Source organism: Miscanthus floridulus, chromosome 11 (genome assembly GCF_019320115.1).
Source record: "Miscanthus floridulus cultivar M001 chromosome 11, ASM1932011v1, whole genome shotgun sequence".
Lineage (NCBI taxonomy): Eukaryota > Viridiplantae > Streptophyta > Magnoliopsida > Poales > Poaceae > Miscanthus > Miscanthus floridulus.
In genome coordinates, this window is record NC_089590.1 from 38,981,122 (window position 1) to 39,000,059 (window position 18,938).

Below are 18,938 nucleotides of genomic sequence, written 5' to 3' on the forward strand. Positions count from 1 at the left end.
TTCTAAAGAGCCCCTCGGGTTTTTTATTATAGAAGCCGCAGTCCAATGTGCAAATCTAGAATACGTTTTCTTTTTTAGAAAGCATAGTTTCCTTTGGATTACATTCAAAATATGTTTTCATCTATTTATAGTTTTGCCACTAATCTTATTTAAGCCATAAAATCTTCGTTTTAACTCAGATTTGATCCGTTCAAGTTGCGTTAGGTTCGTAATTCCATAATCTACATGTTCATACTACTGTTAGGTATGTTTTTTACTTTTAAAATTCAAGGTTAGATTTAATCTATTATTTTACTAAAGGAAAATCTTGTTTGAATCATAACTTCTTCGTTTTAGCTCTGATTTTTGTGATCTTCGCGTCTGTGTGATCGTAGCGAGACGGAGATTCGTTTTGCAAGCTTTTCATCTTGATTCTATGCTGGTTGGTGTACTGTTCTAATATATAGCTTTTGTTTGATATGCATGATTGCTTCTGGATGCTTGTGTGTTGCTGTGATTATCGAGTATAGACGGTGCGTAATTCGTGGGTGACCAAGAGTACTACTTTGACGAGTAGGAGCACTTTGTTCAAGGCAAGTATATCATGGGATTATTCTTGTTTCCTATCAACTTTAATACATTAAATTCATGTTGCATGTGTCACCTTCATAGGGATTCTCTAGAATTGAACTTACACCTTGTCTCCTATAGGATATGCATTGGGTAGCTTTGCTAGTGCTCAATTAAACTATGATCTTGTAACTTGACTAATGGTATATGCAATGAACATTAAAATATGACTTTTTAGCAACTTGGAAACAGGGGCTGGAGTATTTAGCTACTTTCTAAATGTTTTAGATTCCTCCCCCTAAGGACTTATGTATAAGTGATCATCCGGGACTTACAGTACAGCTATGAGGGCTACATGGCTCTGGCTTTAGCTCGGTATGAGGTCCTTTTCTAGCTTGTTAGTGGTTACCTTTATTGGCGTAAGAATGACTTGCTGAATCGGGTATAGTGCGGCCTCTGTCCCCATGTGTATAGGCTGCGTGTCAATGTGCCATCAGAAAGGGAGCTCTACATCTATTTGCCGAGTGAATCTAATGGCCCTAACTTGTTAGATGAACCTTTAAAAGGCTTCATAGTGGCCCATGTCTGCTCACCTTGGAAGTGTTTTGGGAGTAATGAACCCGGACATATGGGTATCATGACTCACAGTGAAAGTGTATAACCTCTGCAGAGTGTAAAACTGGTATATCAGTCGTGCTCACGATCACGAGCAGCCTTGGAATATTTATGAAATAGATGATCACTAAGAATTATACGTTTATGCTATTCATTATTCTTGTTTACATTGATCATGTGTTTTACTTTGGGATTGAAACAACTTGTTGCTACTCTTATGCTAAAATTGTGACAACTAAAAGCTAAATGTTGTTAAACCTGTGTCAAGCCTTTTGAGCCTCATGAACCTCATGTTACACTTTGAGTACGACACGTACTTACGCTTGTTTATTTTTATTATTTGGATAAAAATCCTGGATGGGTAACAGATGACTATGGTAATGACGACTTTCCTGAGGAGTATTAGACTTGTGGTCAACCAGTTGACGTCCCAGTGATATGGAGCTTCCGCGAGAGACCTTTTCTTTATACTTCCGCTACATTTATGTGAAGACTTTATCTTTATTATTCGTGATGTAATAAACACTTGTGATGATACTATTTATAATTTGTCGACTTATGTGTATGACTGATCTCTGGGCACACATAGATTATGCATCCTATTTTATCCTTAAAATCAGGTGTGACAAATACGCGCTATAGCGTCACCACAATTTATGGCGCTGAAGATAGCCGCCACACCTGTGGCGTGGTTTTACACTAGCAAAATTTGTGGTTGTCCCATTTGCATGTTGAACCAAACGAATAGCTTTTGCATGCATGGCGCGCCGCAAGTGAGGCGTGGCAACACATGGCAGGGATCCAAACACCTATGCAATCGGCTAATCGCCAAAAGCTTTGCTCCATTGTTCCGGCCACTGAGCAAGGCAATACCAAATAGGTACCACCCCTTCCCTCTATTTCCCATGGTTCGCGAGCGCTCGGCCAAGCCTCTGACCCCATCTCCGCGCATCGTGGCGCCACCATTGGACCTATTAGTATGGAACACTCATGTCCACCTCTTGCTTTCCTCTCTCTCTGCCCCCTGTTGGTCCCTGCCGCCGAGACGACACGGACTACTTCCCTCTCACCGTCGTGGCCCGTGGGACTTGTTGTTGTCTCCCCCAACATTTGCTGGTGATGGTTCGGTTCCTGAAGCTTTGACGGCTCTGGATTTCTGAACAGGGTTGTGATCCTCTTACCCTCTTTCTTTAGCGGTTGATTGAATTGTTGCCAGTTGAGGATTTGAGATGCTTAGGCTAGTTACTTTATCACCCTGATTTTGGGCAACAATGAAAAAAATTGGCCGGTTGCTGTCAATGGTCTTCAGTTTCAGTAATTTCAAGGAAACCATGTGAAACACAGTATATATAGAACTTCGATACCAATACTAATATGTTTAGTCATTTCTTTAGAACTTTTTTTTCAAAGGACCTTTGAATCGAACTTTTTTTTTCAAAGGACCTTTGAATCATGGAGGTCCTAAAGTTTACCATAGAAGTGTAAAGCTAACCCTTTTATAAGGGAAAACCAGACCTGAAACCTTACAACTACACGTTTTCCTGAGGCAAACTAGTGAAAACAATTGAACAACAAGAGTGTAAGACTATGTTGGATGAACCCAAACGACTCAAGTAGAGCAAGCAACAAATGACAGAGTCCACCTCTGGTCATCGTTGCCAAGGTCCTTGCACCACTGACCCAGCAGCTTCGACTTCCTGTCCGGACAACAACCAATACCTCTATCCAAAACCTAGGACCACCATTGACGTAGCAAGAGATACCCACTTCACGACTTTATTGCCAAGCTCCATCACTCCATCAGTGTAGCAGCCCCGACTCCACCTCAATCACTCTCATCATGTCAGCGGTGCATTCAAACATGGAGTGCAACTCCAAGGGAGCAACAACCACGTTGAATCTTTTGAATCACCATCCTGCATCCAAAACCACCACTACATGACCACATGCCTAGCTTAACTAGGACTGGAGCAATCAACATCACCGTTGAACTCCAAGGCTAGAACCAAGCTGTCGAGCACCTAAGCAGCAGAAATAACATCCTAGGCAACATGTCGTCCTTTCAAAAAATATCCTCCTATGCAACAACTTCAAGAGGGACATGACATCTTCGATGCCACCATCACCTATTTGAGAATCTGTGACTGGATTTTCACTGGAAGAAATAAACTGGGGGAGGGAGCATCCGATGGTAGATTGATTAGTGTAGCTTGGGATGTCAGATAATGTATGATGTAACAAGGCTGCCTAAGAAATGTAGAGGCAAAGGCCGTGTTTTGAGAAGTCATTTTGTGTGTGTTACTTTGTACTACGTGTAGTTCTTTGTAATTAGCTAAAAATGATCTTAGGTTTACTGTATTCATCACCTGATTATTGAAGCACTGCAATTGAAATCATGTATGCAGGTATTTTCATACATTCCAATAACCCCCTAATTACCCAGAGGTGTCATATGTATCAAGACAGCACAAATGTCTCTAAAAGTTGAGAACCCACCAGGAATAGAGATGACCAAACAACTCAAACGACAGGACTCGCTTTATGGTGATGCAGAAAAGGTCTCCAACTTCAAGCATCATGGCTCTGAGGTGTGCTTCCCAGGCAACTTGGTTACTGTGTTATCACGTTGCAAATATGCACTGTCACTGACAGAAAAGTTTTACTACAATAAACCTTATGATAACATAGGGAGGCTGGTTGTGGTTGCTACATCTTGCATTGCAGAGCGTTGGTATCATCTATGGGGATGTTGGGACATCACCACTCTATGCGATATCCAGCACCTTCCCTGATGGCATCAAGGACAATGATGACCTCATTGGCGTCCTCTCCCTCATCCTCTACACCCTCATCCTAATACCAATGGTCAAGTACGTCTTCATTGTGCTTTATGCAGATGACAATGGAGACGGTAAGCTGATAAATCAGGAAATTTCAACCTGTCAACCTGATATAGTCACCATATGCCTGTTGTTTATTCGGTACTTCACATTTAATAGCAACATACTGTTGTTCTAGGTGGCATGTTTGCTCTCTACTCACTTATATCACGGCACGCCAAGATAAGGCTGATACCAAACCAGCAGGCTGAGGATGCTATGGTGTCAAATTATGGCATTGAAGCACCCAGTTCGCAACTGAGGAGGGCATAGTGGCTGAAGCAGAAGCTCGAGTCTAGCAAGGCAAAAAAGATTGGCCTCTTTACCATTACAATCCTTGGCACATCAATGGTGATGGGGAATGGAACCTTGACACTAGCAATTTCTGGTAACAGAAACAGCATATGGAAAAGTCATAAGGACATTCATATTCAGTATGCAAAATCCTAATGCGTTTCTTGTTCTTCTAGTGCTCTCTATAGTGAGTGGGATCAGAGAGAAGGTGCCAAGCTTAACTGAAAGTATGTGAAAAAAGAGCTTCTACAAACATTGATCAGTTGGTACGCTTTTGTTCAAAATGTAAATTGTTTGCTATCATTTTTCGTGCAGCACAGGTAGTCTGGATTTGAGTGCCAATTTTGTATGTGCTCTTCTCAGTCCTGCGCTATGGTATAGACAAGGTTGGGTATTCCTTTGCTCCGATCATCACTGTGTGGTTTTTTCTTATTGCAGGCATTGGAGTGTACAACCTCATTGTACATGAGATCGGTGTTCTTCGAGCCTTCAATCCAATGTACATAGTAGATTACTTCAGAAGAAACATGAAGGAAGGATGGGTTTCATTGGGTGGTGTTATCTTGTGTGTCACAGGTAAACTTTTCATCAAAAAGTGCAATTGCAATGGTAGTCTATAGCCTAGAATCTCAATGGGCTATCATATGCAATAGGCACAGAAGGAATGTATGCAGACCTAAGCCATTTCAGTATCAAGGCCATTCAGGCAACGAGGACATTCACACCCATGCCCTTTGCTTCACCATGTAGATTCTCCCAACTCTACATCTAATTTTACAAGAAGCAATTTCCAAGTTTGCAAAATAGCTTACAATGGTCGCTGTGTTTTCACCTACAGATCAGCTTTAGCACTGTCTTATTGCCCTTAGTGGCACTGTGTTACATCGGGCAGACAGCTTATCTGAGAAAATTCCCAGAGAGTGTCGCAGACACTTTCTTTAGATCAATCCCAGGTATAACAAATTAGGCGTACAGTTTTGCGTTCATGGAAATGAGAACGCATAACGAGCAAGATAAACTCTATGTTCTAATGCAAAGCTAATGTTCTGGCCAACCTTCATTATTGCCATTCTTTCGGCTATCATTGCAAGCCAAGCTATGCTGTCAGGCGCATTCGCCATCCTCTCCAAGGCTTTATCCCTAGGCTGTTTCCCCAGTGTTCAAGTGATTCATACCTCGAAGAGCTATGCAGGCCAGGTTTACATTCCTGAAGTGAACTTTTTGATGGGATTAGCAAGCATCATAGTCACGATCACCTTCAGAACCACCACGTTGGCAATGATTATGGTAAGCAACTAGAAGATCCAAAATTTGTTTTTGACACCCAGAACAGATAGAAATCACATTTATGTCATTTGATTTTGGTGATGTGCAGGGATCTGTGTTGTGACTGTGTTCTCAATCACCACCCACTTGACAACTATTGTGATGTTACTCGTATGGAGGAAAAAGTTTATCTTCACCTTGCTTTTCTATGCGGTGTTCAGCTCCATAGAGCTGATTTACCTGTCATCCATACTAACGAAGTTCGTCCAAGGTGGGTACCTGCCATTCTGCTTCTCACTTGTCCTCATGACCTCAATGATAACATGGCACTATGTCCAAGTCATGAAATACTGGTATGAGCTGGACCATATTGTGTCAACCGATGAAGTGACAGCACTGCTTGAGAAGCATGAAGTGCGGCAGATCCCCAGGGTGGGCCTCCTTTACTCAGACCTGGTTCATGGTATTCCCCTTGTATTTCCACGTCTGGTGCAGAGGATACCCTCTATGCACTCGATTTTCCTGTTCATGTCGATCAAGCACTTGCCTATCCCACATGTGGCGCCTGTGGAGCGGTTCCTCTTCCGGCAGGTCGGCCCTAGGGAGCACCGAATGTTCCGGTGTGTGGTGAGGTATGGGTACAGTGACATGCTAGAAGAGTCGGTGTTGTTCAAAGGGTTCCTCACGGAGAGGCTAAAAATGTTCATCCAGGAAGAGGTTGTGTTTGAGACGAACTCTACAGCCGGAGATACCAGACAAGTCCCAATGAGGTGATCGATCCCAAGGTGTGTGGCCATGATGAGAACATCAGCTCTGATTTGGCTCTTTGGGTCAAAAAGGAAAAGCAACTGATTGATACGGAGATGGAGCGAGGGGTGGTCTACCTTATGGGGGAAACCAATGTCATAGCAGGACCAAAATCATCTACAGCAAAGAAGGTAGTGGTAGACTATGTCTACACATTCTTGAGAAAGAACTTGACGGAGGGGGAGAAGGTGCTCTCCATTCCAAAAGACCAACTACTCAAAGTAGGGATCACATATGAGATATAGAGATTATGCTGGGTAGGAGGTGAGCCTAACTACGCCATTCTTGTTCATATGCTGACCTGAATAAGATAGTGAGGTGAAATTACTGATTAGGGGCCATCCAAGCAATAGAGATTTTTATAGGAAGGTTTTCTTTTAGTTTTGTAGGCACAATGTTGTCAGTGTTAAAGTATATCACAACTAGGATAGAGTTAGTTGAGATTACGATTGTGTGCACCAACTTGGCCTCAAAGTTGTATATATCAAGAGCCTCAACTTTATATATATCGAGAGGCTCAACGTAAATCATTCAATTTCAATCAATTCTATTCCTTCCACATGGTATCATGAGTTTAAGTTCTAATATTGGGCACAAAGTTTTTGAAAGGATCAAGATGCCCAAGAGAGGGGGTGAATTGGGCGAATTCTAAAATTCTTTGCAATAATTAAACCCTATGGTTAGCCCACTTCACCCCTTGTGCCTAGAAAGTGTTTCTAATGTTCTACCACACAAAAGTTTTGCACCCTGGGTTCCAATCCTACTCTAGCATGGCAATTCTATGAATGTAAAGACAAGAATTGAATTGCTCAAAGTATATGCTTAAAGTAAAGAGAGAAGGAGAAGCACGGCGACGTTTTGCCGAGGTATCGAAGAGTCGTCACTCCCCACTAGTCGTTGTTGGAGCACCCGCGCAAGGGTGTAGCTCTCCCTTGATCCGCGCAAGGATCAAGTGCTCTCTATGGGTTGATTCTTTGACCCTTCATCACGGTGAATCACCCACAACTGCTCACAACTTGAGTTGAGTCATCCACAAGCTCCGTCGGATGATCACCAAGCCCCTAATCATCACCAAGCCGTCTAGGTGATGGCGATCACCAAGAGTAACAAACACGAACTCTCACTTGACCACGACAAGCCTAATGAGAAGGGTGGATGTACACTTCGCTACTCTTGCTTTCACTAATGAGGCCTCTCACTTGGATTCTCAAATCTCGATCACCCCACTAGGACCTTGCTCTTCTTGGCACTCTCAAAGGTGTTTCTCAGCTGTTGGAATGAGCAAAAGCAATCCCTTGAGTGAATAGAGGAAGTATTTATAACCCCTCATTCAAAACGAACCATTATGTGCCCCTGCGGGGTGACCGGACGCTCCGGTCAAATTGACCAGATGCTCCGGTCAGTTCTCCCCGCCACCGAGCAGTTAAGTGGTGATCGACGCTGACCAGCGTCTGGTCAGCACTGACCCGACGCGTCCGGTCATGAAAATTGCCTTCTAGAACCTTACTGATGTTGACCGGACGCTGGAACCCAGCGTCCGGTCACTTTGTTGCTCAGCGTCCGGTCAGTAGCCGGAACCTGACCAACGTCTGGTCAGCACTGACCGAACACGTCTGATCAGGATTTTTCCTCTCTGGAACCTTACTGGAGTTGACCAAACGCTAGCACCCAACGTCCGGTCACTCCTCTCAGGGTCCGGTCACATCCAGATGACTTCACCTTGATCAAATGAACTGAACCGGACTCTGTGCCAGCGTCCAGTCACACCGGAACCAGCGTCCGATCAGCATTTGACCCTCCATTCACTTCCAACTCATAATCATATGTGAATAAAGTTTGCTCCAATTGATCAAAGGACTATTTAGGAGCTACCTAGTGCTAGTTTTGACAAGTGTGCACCACACCTAACCCACTAGACTCACCTAGATCAAGCTACCCGTCCATACCCCCCTTAATAGTACGGCCAAAGGAAAATAAAGTACTAAACTACTCTAAGTGCCTCTTCAATACCAAACGACACTTAGAACTAGTACATCCTTAACCTTGTTGTCCATCCTTTGAAAACCGAAATGATTTTCATCGTAGGGGCATGACAACCATGATTACCCAATCAATTGCCATTACCATGACATAACTTAATTGCGTCAGCAAAACACACGTTAGTCACAGTAATCATGTATTGTCTGATAGGACTTGATGCCCTACCGGCGTTACTGCGTAGGTTAAAGGGGTGGAAGAGGGGAGGATGTGGTCTATACTCTCGACGCCGGCGAGGGGCCGTGGCGGTGAGAGTGCGGCGGCTGCTGCTGCAACCCTAGAACTCTCACTGTGCTACAGTAGCGATGGCACTGTTCACGCACAACAATAGCAGGAGGCGGCTAGGGTTAGGAAATCTCGGCTCCCTTTAGGAAGCCGGAAACAACTTTGTTTCTGCTTAATCCAATCTCAAAGCCTTTACAAGTATTTATACTTCTCTCTAATAATAATTTCTCTAATAATAATAGGAATAAATAAAATAACTATGGGCTTTTAGGCCCCTAGCCGCCCTGGCCGGTAGCCCCTAGCCAGTCATGGGCCTACGCCTTGTATAATGGGTGCCGGTCATAACATCTCTCCCCGCCTACGCAATCAGCTCGTCCTCGAGCTAGAAGTCAGGGTAGAGGGTGTGGAACTCGTCGATAGACTCCCATGTTGCCTCCTCCTCGGAGAAGCCACGCCACTGGATGAGTACGTGCCAGGCACCCCAGCGTTGCTGAGCTCGGAGCGCCTTGGCAGGAGCTGGCAGCAGCCGACCGTCCAAGGTCAGCTCAAGGACGCCTAGCGCTGCTGGCGAGTCCCCTTTGTGGTGCTTGAGCAAGCCCACGTGGAAGACATCATGTAAACGAGCACTCTCCGGCAGCTACAGACGGTACGCCACCCGGCCAATGCGTTCCAGGACGCGGAAGGGCCCTACATAGCGGGGACCGAGCTTTCCTTTGGCGCCCGACTCGAGGGACTACGCCGTGCGGTGCAACAACCACAGCCTGACCCAATCACCCACTTGGAACTCCACATCGCGATGCCCTGCATCATAATACCTCTTGGACAGCTGCTGGGCCTGCAAAAGACATTGGCGAACCTCTGCCAGGACCTCATCCTGGGATCGTAGAAGAGCATCAGCAGCCTCCATACGCGCCATCCCTGGCGTGTAGGGCAACATTGGTGGAGGAGGCCGACCATAGACGACCTCAAAGGGAGTGGCGTGTAGGGCGGTGTGGAAGGAGGTATTATAGCAATACTCCGCCCACGAGAGCCAGTCCACCCATGCACGCGGGCGATCGCCCGTTACACAGCACAAGTACATGGCGATGACCTTGTTGACCACCTCAGATTGGCCATCCGTTTACAGGTGGAACGTCGTACTCATGCGGAGTTTAACGCTGGCCATCCAGAAGAGATCCCACCACACGTGCCCGGTAAACACAGGGTCCCGGTCACTGACAATGGACAGCGGGAACCCATGAAGGCGGACAATGCCGTTGAAGAAGGCCCGGGCGGCGGTCGTGGCAGTGTAAGGGTGGCCGAGCGCGATGAAGTGGGCGTACTTAGAGAAGTGATCCACCACGGTGAGAATGATGGACTTGCCACCGACCTTGGGCAGCCCCTCGATGAAGTCCATCGAGATGTCGGCCCACACTTGGGACGGCACCTTGAGGGGCTGCAGCAGCCTCGCCGATTGCAACGTCTCTGTCTTGTTCTTCTGGCAGGTTGTGCAAGAACGCACCTAATCTTTAACCAACACGCGATCCCGTGGAATGTAGAAATCGGCGTGGAGGCGATGGAGGGTCTTCTGGACTCCCTCGTGGCCAGCCGAGTGTGCTAGGAGGAGCACCTGGTGGTGTAGGACCCCATGGTCCGGTATAAAGATGCGAGACCCATGGAGAAGGAGCCCATCGTCGAGGTGCCACGGCTCCGAGAGCTCGCCGGCTCGGAGCTGCTGGAGGAGCTGCTGGCCATCAGGCGCAGTCGCTGTTGCCCACCTGATGTCATCCAGGAGGGCGAAGGTCGGTCCAGACAAGGCATGAACAGCCACAGTCTCCCCCTCCATGGTGGTCGTGGCCCCCTCCTCTGCATCCCGACGAGACAGAGCGTCTACCACGGTGTTCAGAGGCCCCGGGCGGTACTCCATAGAGAAGTCAAAGCCGAAGAGCTTGCTGATCCATTAGTGCTGCGGAACGGTGGATAGGCGCTGATCAAGCAAAAATTTGAGACTGTAGTGGTCAGTACGAACCATAAAATGACGCCCCCATAAGTATGGACGCTAATGGCGCACTGCCTGCACCAGGCCGATCAGCTCCCGCTCATACGCTGCAAGCTTCAAGTGCCGGGCAGCAAAGGGCCAGCTGAAGTAGGCGAGGGGTCTCGCGCCCTGATGTAGGACAGCACCAAACCCCGCACCCGACGCGTCGCAGTCGACAACAAAGGTCGTGGCGAAGTCCAGCATTTGGAGAACGAGCCCTGTGGTCAAGGCGCTCTTGAGTGCCTCGAATGCTGCTGCTGTGTCGTCGTCCCATGCAAACGCGTCTCGCCGTAAGAGACGCGTGAGCGATGCTGCGATGAGGCCGAAGTCCTAGATGAACTTCCGATAGTAGCCCGCGAGGCCCAAGAAGCCGCGGAGGCCCTGGACAGAGCGTGGCGTTGGCCATGCCACAACGGCGGTGACCTTGTTGGCGTCCATGGCGACGCCACCCTCGGAGATCACATGGCCTAGATAGGCCACCGATGTCGCCCCAAATGAGCACTTGGAGCGCTTCAGGTGAAGATGATGTGCCCGCAGCGCATTAAGGACGATGTTGACGTGTTGCAGGTGCTCAGCCCACGAAGAGCTGTAGATCAAAATATCGTCGAAAAATACCAGCACGAACCTCCGTAGGTAGGGTCGGAGCACATCGTTCATCAAGGCCTGAAAAGTTGCTGGGGCATTGGAGAGCCCAAACAGTATCACCAGGAACTCGTAGTGGCCGTGATGCGTGCGGAAGGCAGTCTTGTCGATGTCGTCGGAATGCATCCGCACCTGATGATACCCAGAGCGCAGATCGAGCTTGGTGAAGAAGCGAGCGCCATGGAGCTCGTCAAGCAGCTCATCCACCACCGAAATCGGGAACTTGTCCTTGGAAGTCTTGGCGTTGAGGGCGTGGTAGTCGATGCAGAAGCGCCAAGACTTGTCCGCCTTCCGTACCAGCAAGACAGATGCGGAGAACGGAGAGGTGCTTGGCCGGATGGTGCCCTGGGCGAGCATGGCCGCACACTGTCGATCCAGCTCATCCTTCTACAGCTGGGGGTAGCGGTACGGGCGCACCGCGACCGGGGCGGTGCCGGGCAGCAGGTGGATGCGGTGGTCGTACGGGCGCACCGGTGGGAGCCCTGTGGGCTCGTCGAAGACGGCGCTCTGCTGCTGCAGCAGCAAGTCCATCAGCAGTTGCTGGGCGTCGACGGAGAGTGCAGCGAGGTGCTGCTGTGGGACCACCACGTCGTGGCTGCGCACGCCCTACCAAAGGACGCGTCTTCCCTCACGCTAGAAGGACAGTGTCATGGCCCCAAAATCCCACAAGATGGGACCTAAGGTCCATAGGTAGTCGAAGCAGCCCAAGTCCAATCCGACGCACGTGATGGAAAAAGACTCCGAGCCAATGCAGATGGGCACGTGGCGAGCAATGCCCTCGCAAGGTAGCCGGTCACTGTTGGCCACGGTGACACGGAGCTACTCACCGCCCATCGGGGCGAGCCCTAGGCGGCGCATCGTCGCGCCATGGAGGAAGTTGTGCGTGGAGCCGGTGTCGAGTAGCGCCAACAGCCACTCCCCTTTAACCATCATCGAAAGTAGCATCGTATTGTCCGTGCGGATCCCTGCAAGTGCGTGTAGAGAGACCATGAGAGCATTAGCGGCCGTAGGCTCCTCGACGTCCGAAGCCTCATGGTTGGCGATGTTATCCATCGCCGCGGCATCCCCCAGCCCGTCGTCGATGTAGTCGTCCGACTCAAGGTAGAAGAGCCGTGGGCACACGTGGCCGCGGACATAGGGCTCATCACAGTTGAAGCAAAGCCCTTGTCGACGCCGCTCCAGTTGCTCGATCGGCGTGAGGCGGTGGAACTGACGCGCCAGGGGCGCCCCGTTCACCACTGTTGGTCCGCCCACTAGGGGGACAAGGGCTCCAGGTGGAGGAGCACCTGCTCCTGGCACGCGCGGGGAAAGGCAGACCGCTGAGGAGGTCGGGCGCCCCGCTGGAGAGGCGCTGGAGGCATGGCCGCCGCGTGACGCTTGAATGCCCGGGCCAAATACATGGCAGTCTGAAAGGTCGGGTGGATCCCGCATCTCCACATCCACCCAAATGTGCTCCGAGAGGCCGCCCACGTAGAGTTCGGCCTTCTGCTTTGTGGAGATGTCGCGCGCATGGCACAACACCGCCTAGAAGCGGTTAGAGAACTCCTGGACAGTGGAGTGGAAAGGTAGGCGCCCTAGCTCGGCCAATCTTGTACCGCGGACCGGCGGCCCGAAGCGGAGACAGCACAACTCCACGAAGCGATCCCAAGGAGGTATGCCCTCGTCTTGCTCGAGGGCATAGTACCATGTCTGCGCCGTCCCCTTGAGATGGTAGGAAGCCAGCCAGGTGCGGTCGGAGGCCGGTGTGCGCTGGCCCCTGAAAAACTGTTCACGGTGATCAAACATTGAGAACTCCAACTTGTAGAAATTCAAGGGTGGTGCCCATGATCACCCCTTTGCTCACCGCCTTGATTAGCACCCGCAGGGAAGCTATTGATGGTTGGAGAGGCGATGCAGTGCGGCAGGAGGCTACTGCCATGGAGGAGCGTGCCATCGACACCTCCATAGAGGGTGCCTGCTGCGAATGGCCCACCATGAGCGACGACAGCGCCCGTCGTCAGCGCCGGCGGTATGGACAGCCCGCGGTGTCGTTGTGGAGTAGATTGGCTCCTGTCGTGGAACTGAGCCCAGGCCAGAATCTACGACGGCGATGGAGGAAAACGAATCTGTTGAATCGGAACATACGTCGACGGCAGCGATACGGAGGTCAGTGGTGAGGGCAGTGCCGCGCTAGGCATCCCGTAGGGGTACGAGTTGGCTGGGTAGGATGCGGCTGATGACGACGGCAGGAGGGGGTGGTGGTGGCTGTGTGGGCAGCGGCGGCGTGATGGTCAGCTGTCCCTAGAGGACACCCGCAGCTTTCCTAGACCTCCCGCATGCAGTGGCTGAGGTCCACGATTGCCGCCGTCGTCTGCTCCGACGAGAATACCGGGGCCGGCGCAGCCGCCAATCCCAGCGACAGCGACGGGGTCACCACCACGCCTGAAGTTGCGGGAGGCGCTGTGGTGGAGAGCGGCACGGCGGAGATCGTCGGCGAAGGCGCGGACGTGGAGGCAACGGGGAAAGCCATGATCGGCAAGGTCTCTGATACCAGGTTGATAGGACTTGATGCCCTACCGACGTTACTGCGTAGGTTATAGGGGTGGAAGAGGGGAGGACATGGTCTGTACTCTCGACGCCGGCGAGGGGCCGTGGCGGTGAGAGTGCGGCGGCTGCTGCAACCCTAGAACTCTCGTAGTGCTACAGTAGCGACGGCACTGTTCACAGCGCGGCAACAGCAGGAGGCAGCTAGGGTTAGGAAATCCCGGCTCCCTTCAGGAAGCCGGAAACAACTCTGTTTCTGCTTAATCCAATCTCAAAGCCTTTACAAGTATTTATACTTCTCTCTAATAATAATTTCTCTAATAATAATAGGAATAAATAAAATAACTATGGGCTTTTAGGCCCCTAGGCCACCCTGGCCGGCAGCCCCTAGCCAGTCATGGGCCTACGCCTTGTATAATGGGTGCCGATCATAACATCGTCATTAATCACCGAAACCCTACTAGGGGCCTAGATGCTTTCAGTTTTAATATACTACCTTCGTCCTGTAATATAGTTTACTTAAGTATTCAAAATTGTACCAAAATATAAAGGATTTTAGAAAACAAGATATAATTTTATATTAACTAGTACCACAAATTTGGTAGGTATTCTATTGTTAGTTGTCATTTAGCAACCAATCTCCATTAATCACAGTGATGATAACGTTTGATTAGGAAATGAAGTAAGGGTATGTGTTTGTGTTTCTCTTAATTTGTCATAAAATCTCTAGAATACATAATAGAATGGAGGGAATAAGGCACAAGACATTGATTTCACACCACGTGCTCATGGAGAAATCAATCTCCTCTTGGGCAATGTCCTTGTTTAGGCGGTAGATCCTATCGATTTGTCGCATTCAGCTAGGACAACACTCTAATTTAGGCAGTAGATCACGAGTTCAAGTTCTAATATTTGGGTCGCATCAACGGATCGCATACCCCCTCACGTCGTCTTCGTTGTTCCTCACCACCATCATGGCCTAGATCCGCTAACTAGGACCACCATCATTCATTTCGACACACCGCCAGCCACTTCTATCTAGATCTTTGCCACCGAACATGCCTCATCCCCACGCTACTATGGTGGTGGCTGAGCTAGACCCCGTTCTGCTGATGCGCTCTGGCTCCCTCCACTGTCGTCATTGGCAGGACATTCCCTGTGTCATGGCCAGGCATGACACGTCATGCAATGACTGTCCCCCGCTACGTCGGCCATCCATCTTGGCGGGCGGATGGCCCCATCCCGCTTTTCCCTCTTGTTGCTAGGTAAAGGGAGCTCACCACAGAACTACCCGGTCTCTATCCCATCGCTCCCTCCTGCATCACTGGGATCCGTCTGACCCACGCCGGGAGACTGCCACCAGGTTGCACGTGTTGCTGGAGGATGCCTTTGGCTGGACCAACCCCTCGGCCTCCGCCCCTCCGCCGCCTCCCAGGCTAGCGGGTAGATCCCATCACCACTAGGCTAACTCCGGCCCCATCATCCTCTGCCACCACCGAGCCGGCTCCGCCGTGATGACCTTCGCCACTTGTATCCCTTTTTTGGTTTACTGGATCACGGAATGGGGTTGAGTCGCCCACTAGCTATCGATCTTGCGAGCGCTACTCTGACACATCCACTGAATACTTCAATCGTCATCCCACCTCACTTATACTCATCTTAGCCAATTGTGTGTGATCCATCTAGGACATGTGAATTTCATCATCGAGTATCGCCCATCTACTCCAAGCAACAGGGTTGCTGCTATGTCGCCTCCTCATGTTGTAGCACCGCCACCCAAGGTTGCCATCACATTTATCCACCACGGCACTTTTTATTACATCGACATCCTTGTTCCCTATGCATCGACAACGGTTGTGCCTCTTGTGCACCACCCGTATATACTTTGTCTCCGCCAGGTTGTTCGAGTTCTTCATTGCCAACATCAAGTGCCACTACCGCCATCGCCGAACCTTGTGTTCGGACCACTTGCCTTCAGGTAGTGCACTGCTTTTTCGTCCAACACAACTTTGTCGCTAGTGTCGTCATCTCTTCCCACACCTACTTTGCATACTCCAACAACAGTGGGCCGCATCGACACCTTTTACCCCCACTTGCACACTGCAACTGTCGTCAAGGCCCTCTCTGCTGGTCCCTTAGACACTGGCGTATGGTTGGGGTCCTCTATCTAGTACATCTAGTATTGGTAACACTAGTGCATGCCTTCATCCTCAATGCATTCCCGGGCCTAGCAACCATGACAGATAAGCCTAGTGCTCGGCAACACTTGTATCTTACTTTTCTGCATTTTACTTTCCTTAGCTTCCAAGCCTTTGGAATAGGAATATGCTCAACATCCACTTTAGTGGTTAGAAAATATGCTGGAGCAGGTAGAACATAGATGTTGCCCTCTGCCCATAAAAGCAGGAGCACACCCTTGAATCAGAACAAGCCATTGTGTTTCCTTTCAATCCAAGCGGTCAAGGGCCAAGCTGCCCTCTAGTAGTTCCCTAATCTGAATCTGAGATCTATTTGGGCCAACAACTGGTAACGGAGCCTTAGGGTTCTTGAGTGAGCGAGCGCCATGTCCACCGAGAGCGCGCGCCGCAGCCGGTGTGGTGATCAACCCCGATGGTGACGTAGCGGGAGCCAGAGCCGAAGACTGCGCGACGCGCCTTGCTGCCGCAGAGGCAGTGGCTGTGGCGGGCGACCGAGACGGCCAGGCAGGCAGCGGCTGTGGCGCAGACCATAGTGGCTGCCGCTGCGGCGCTGCGCGCCGAGATGGAACGGGAGCCAGATCCTGTTGGAGGATCACGTAGCCCGGACGAGCGCCACCGCCAGTCGCCATCACTAGAGCGGCGCCGTGGTCGCCGCGGGCGCTCCTCGGTGCTGTAGACGGTCTACCACGACTCTGTAGCGGGAATGCCATGGCCGATGCTCACCAAGTCAAACTACCACGAGTGGAGCCTGCTGATGAAGGTCAAGCTGCAGGCCCAATGGCTGTGGGAGGCGGTACACGTCGGTGGCGTTAGCTACCGCCTTTACGTGCTCCATGTGCAGGTGGCGCAACCCCTTTGCCTTACTGCGTGCCGGGATGATGAGGCGTGGCGTTGGCATGAGCGTTTCGGGCATCTTCACTTCGAGGTCCTGAAACAGCTAGGCAAGGAGGAGATGGTCTGCGACATGCCCTTTGTCGACCATGTCAAGCAACTCTGCGACACCTGTGTGGGGACCAAGCTGAAGCACCGACCCTTCCCGCGTCAAGCCTCCAACCGCGCCACCAAGCAGCTCGAGCTAGTGCATGGCAACCTCTGCGGTCCAGTGTCACCGGCCACTCCTGGAGGTCGGCACTACTTCCTACTGCTCGTCAACGACGCCTACCGCTACATGTGGGCCGTGCTGCTCGATTCCAAGGCGGCAGCTGCAGACGCCATCAAGCGCCACCAGGCAGCCGCGGAGGAGTACGGACGCAAGCTCCGGGGGCTCCACATGGACAACGGCGGCGAGTTCACGGTAGCAGAGTTCGCGGTGTACTGAGCCAACAAGGGGATTCAGCGCCACTACTCCACGCCCTACTCACCACAGTAGAATGGCGTGGTCGAGCGCCACAATCACACGGTGGTGGCAACGGCACGTGCCCTCCTCAAGCAGCGTAGCATGACGGTGATCTACTGGGGCGAGGCTATAATGACCGCTATACACCTGCTCAAACGCTCGCCGACCAGTGCACTCGACGACAAGACGCAATATGAGGCCTGGCACGGGCGCAAGCCGATGATCAGCTATCTGCGCACCTTCGGTTGCCTCGCCTTCGTCAAGGAGCTGAACCACGTCGACAAGCTCGATGATCGTAGCTCGTCGGGGTTCTTCATCGGCTACACAGAAGGGTCTAAGGCCTACCGCGTGCTCGACCCGATGACACGACGTCGTGTTCGATGAAGGACGTGGCTGGGCATGGGACAAGGCGGTGGACGATGGATCGGCGGCCACGCTCCGCGACTTCACCGTCGAGTACGCGTGGGTGGGCGGTGCTGTGGGAGCACAAGGTGCATCCTCATCGACGTCTGGGTCTTCATCACCAACACCGACCTCTTCATCAGCTCCGTTGTGTTCACCATCACCAAATCCGAGGGAGCTCGGTAGCACATCGACGGAGGTCGACAGCTCATCGATAGCAGCGCCGACCTTTCCAGCATCGCAGTCGACCTATCTGGGGCACCAGCCGACCACTCTGGTGTCTTCTACTTTGCCCGCTACGACACCAGCGCACGTAGGGCAGCCAGGGGTCAAGTACGCGATGCCATTGGAGGATGATGAAGACCGCCTGGACGACTACTACGACGATGAGCCCCTCCGGTACCGCACGGTGGCAAACATCCTCGGGGAGCAGTCCCCACTGGACTAGCCCAAGAGGCTCTTCGCCTAGCTACATCTGACGCACGCCAGTGAGCCAACCACTTATGCTAAAGCGTAGGGTGATCCAACGTGGTGGGCGGGCTACCGGACGGCCACCGCCCCATCACCCTGAAGTGGGTGTTCAAGCTCAAGAAGGACGAGCTGGGCGCGGTGATCAAGCACAAGGCACGGTTGGTAGCGCGCGGCTTCGTCTAGCAAGAGGGGATCGACTACGACGACGCCTTCGCCCCCGTGGCATGCATGGAGTCAGTCCGTGTCCTCGCGCTGGCAGCTCAAGAGGGTTGCCAAGTCCACCATATGGACGCGAAGTCTGCCTTCCTCAACGGCATCTCAAGGAGGAGGTCTACGTGCGCCACCCACCTGGCTACGCCGTCGCCGGAGAAGAGGGGAAGGTGTACCGCCTGCGCAAGGCACTCTATGGCCTGCGCCAGGCACCGCGCGCCTAGAACGCGAAGCTCGATGCCACACTCAAGAAGATGGGCTTCAAGCAGAGCGCAGCATGAGGCAGCGGTGTACCGGCGGGGCAACAGATGCAACGTTCTAATGGTCGGCATCTACGTCGATGACCTCATCATCACCGGCGCTGAAGAGCAGAAGGTGGAGGTGTTCAAGGCATAGATGGAGAAGGCGTTCGACAAGAGCAACCTCGGCCTCCTCTGCTTCTACCTCGGCGTCGAAGTGCGCCAGGA

At 51.2% G+C, this 18,938-nt stretch overlaps 1 protein-coding gene and 1 pseudogene across 1 annotated transcript; both read left to right on the plus strand.

Annotated features, from left to right (window-relative positions):
• The first annotated feature begins 3,635 nt into the window (after positions 1 to 3,635).
• On the plus strand, positions 3,636 to 6,655 carry LOC136493919 (potassium transporter 1-like; annotated as a pseudogene).
• An 11,834-nt stretch (positions 6,656 to 18,489) lies between these two features.
• LOC136491802 (uncharacterized) lies at positions 18,490 to 18,867 on the plus strand. The gene has a single exon (XM_066488037.1). It carries the CDS (start codon positions 18,490 to 18,492, stop codon positions 18,865 to 18,867), a length of 378 nt encoding a protein of 125 aa, XP_066344134.1.
• Positions 18,868 to 18,938: the final 71 nt, after the last annotated feature.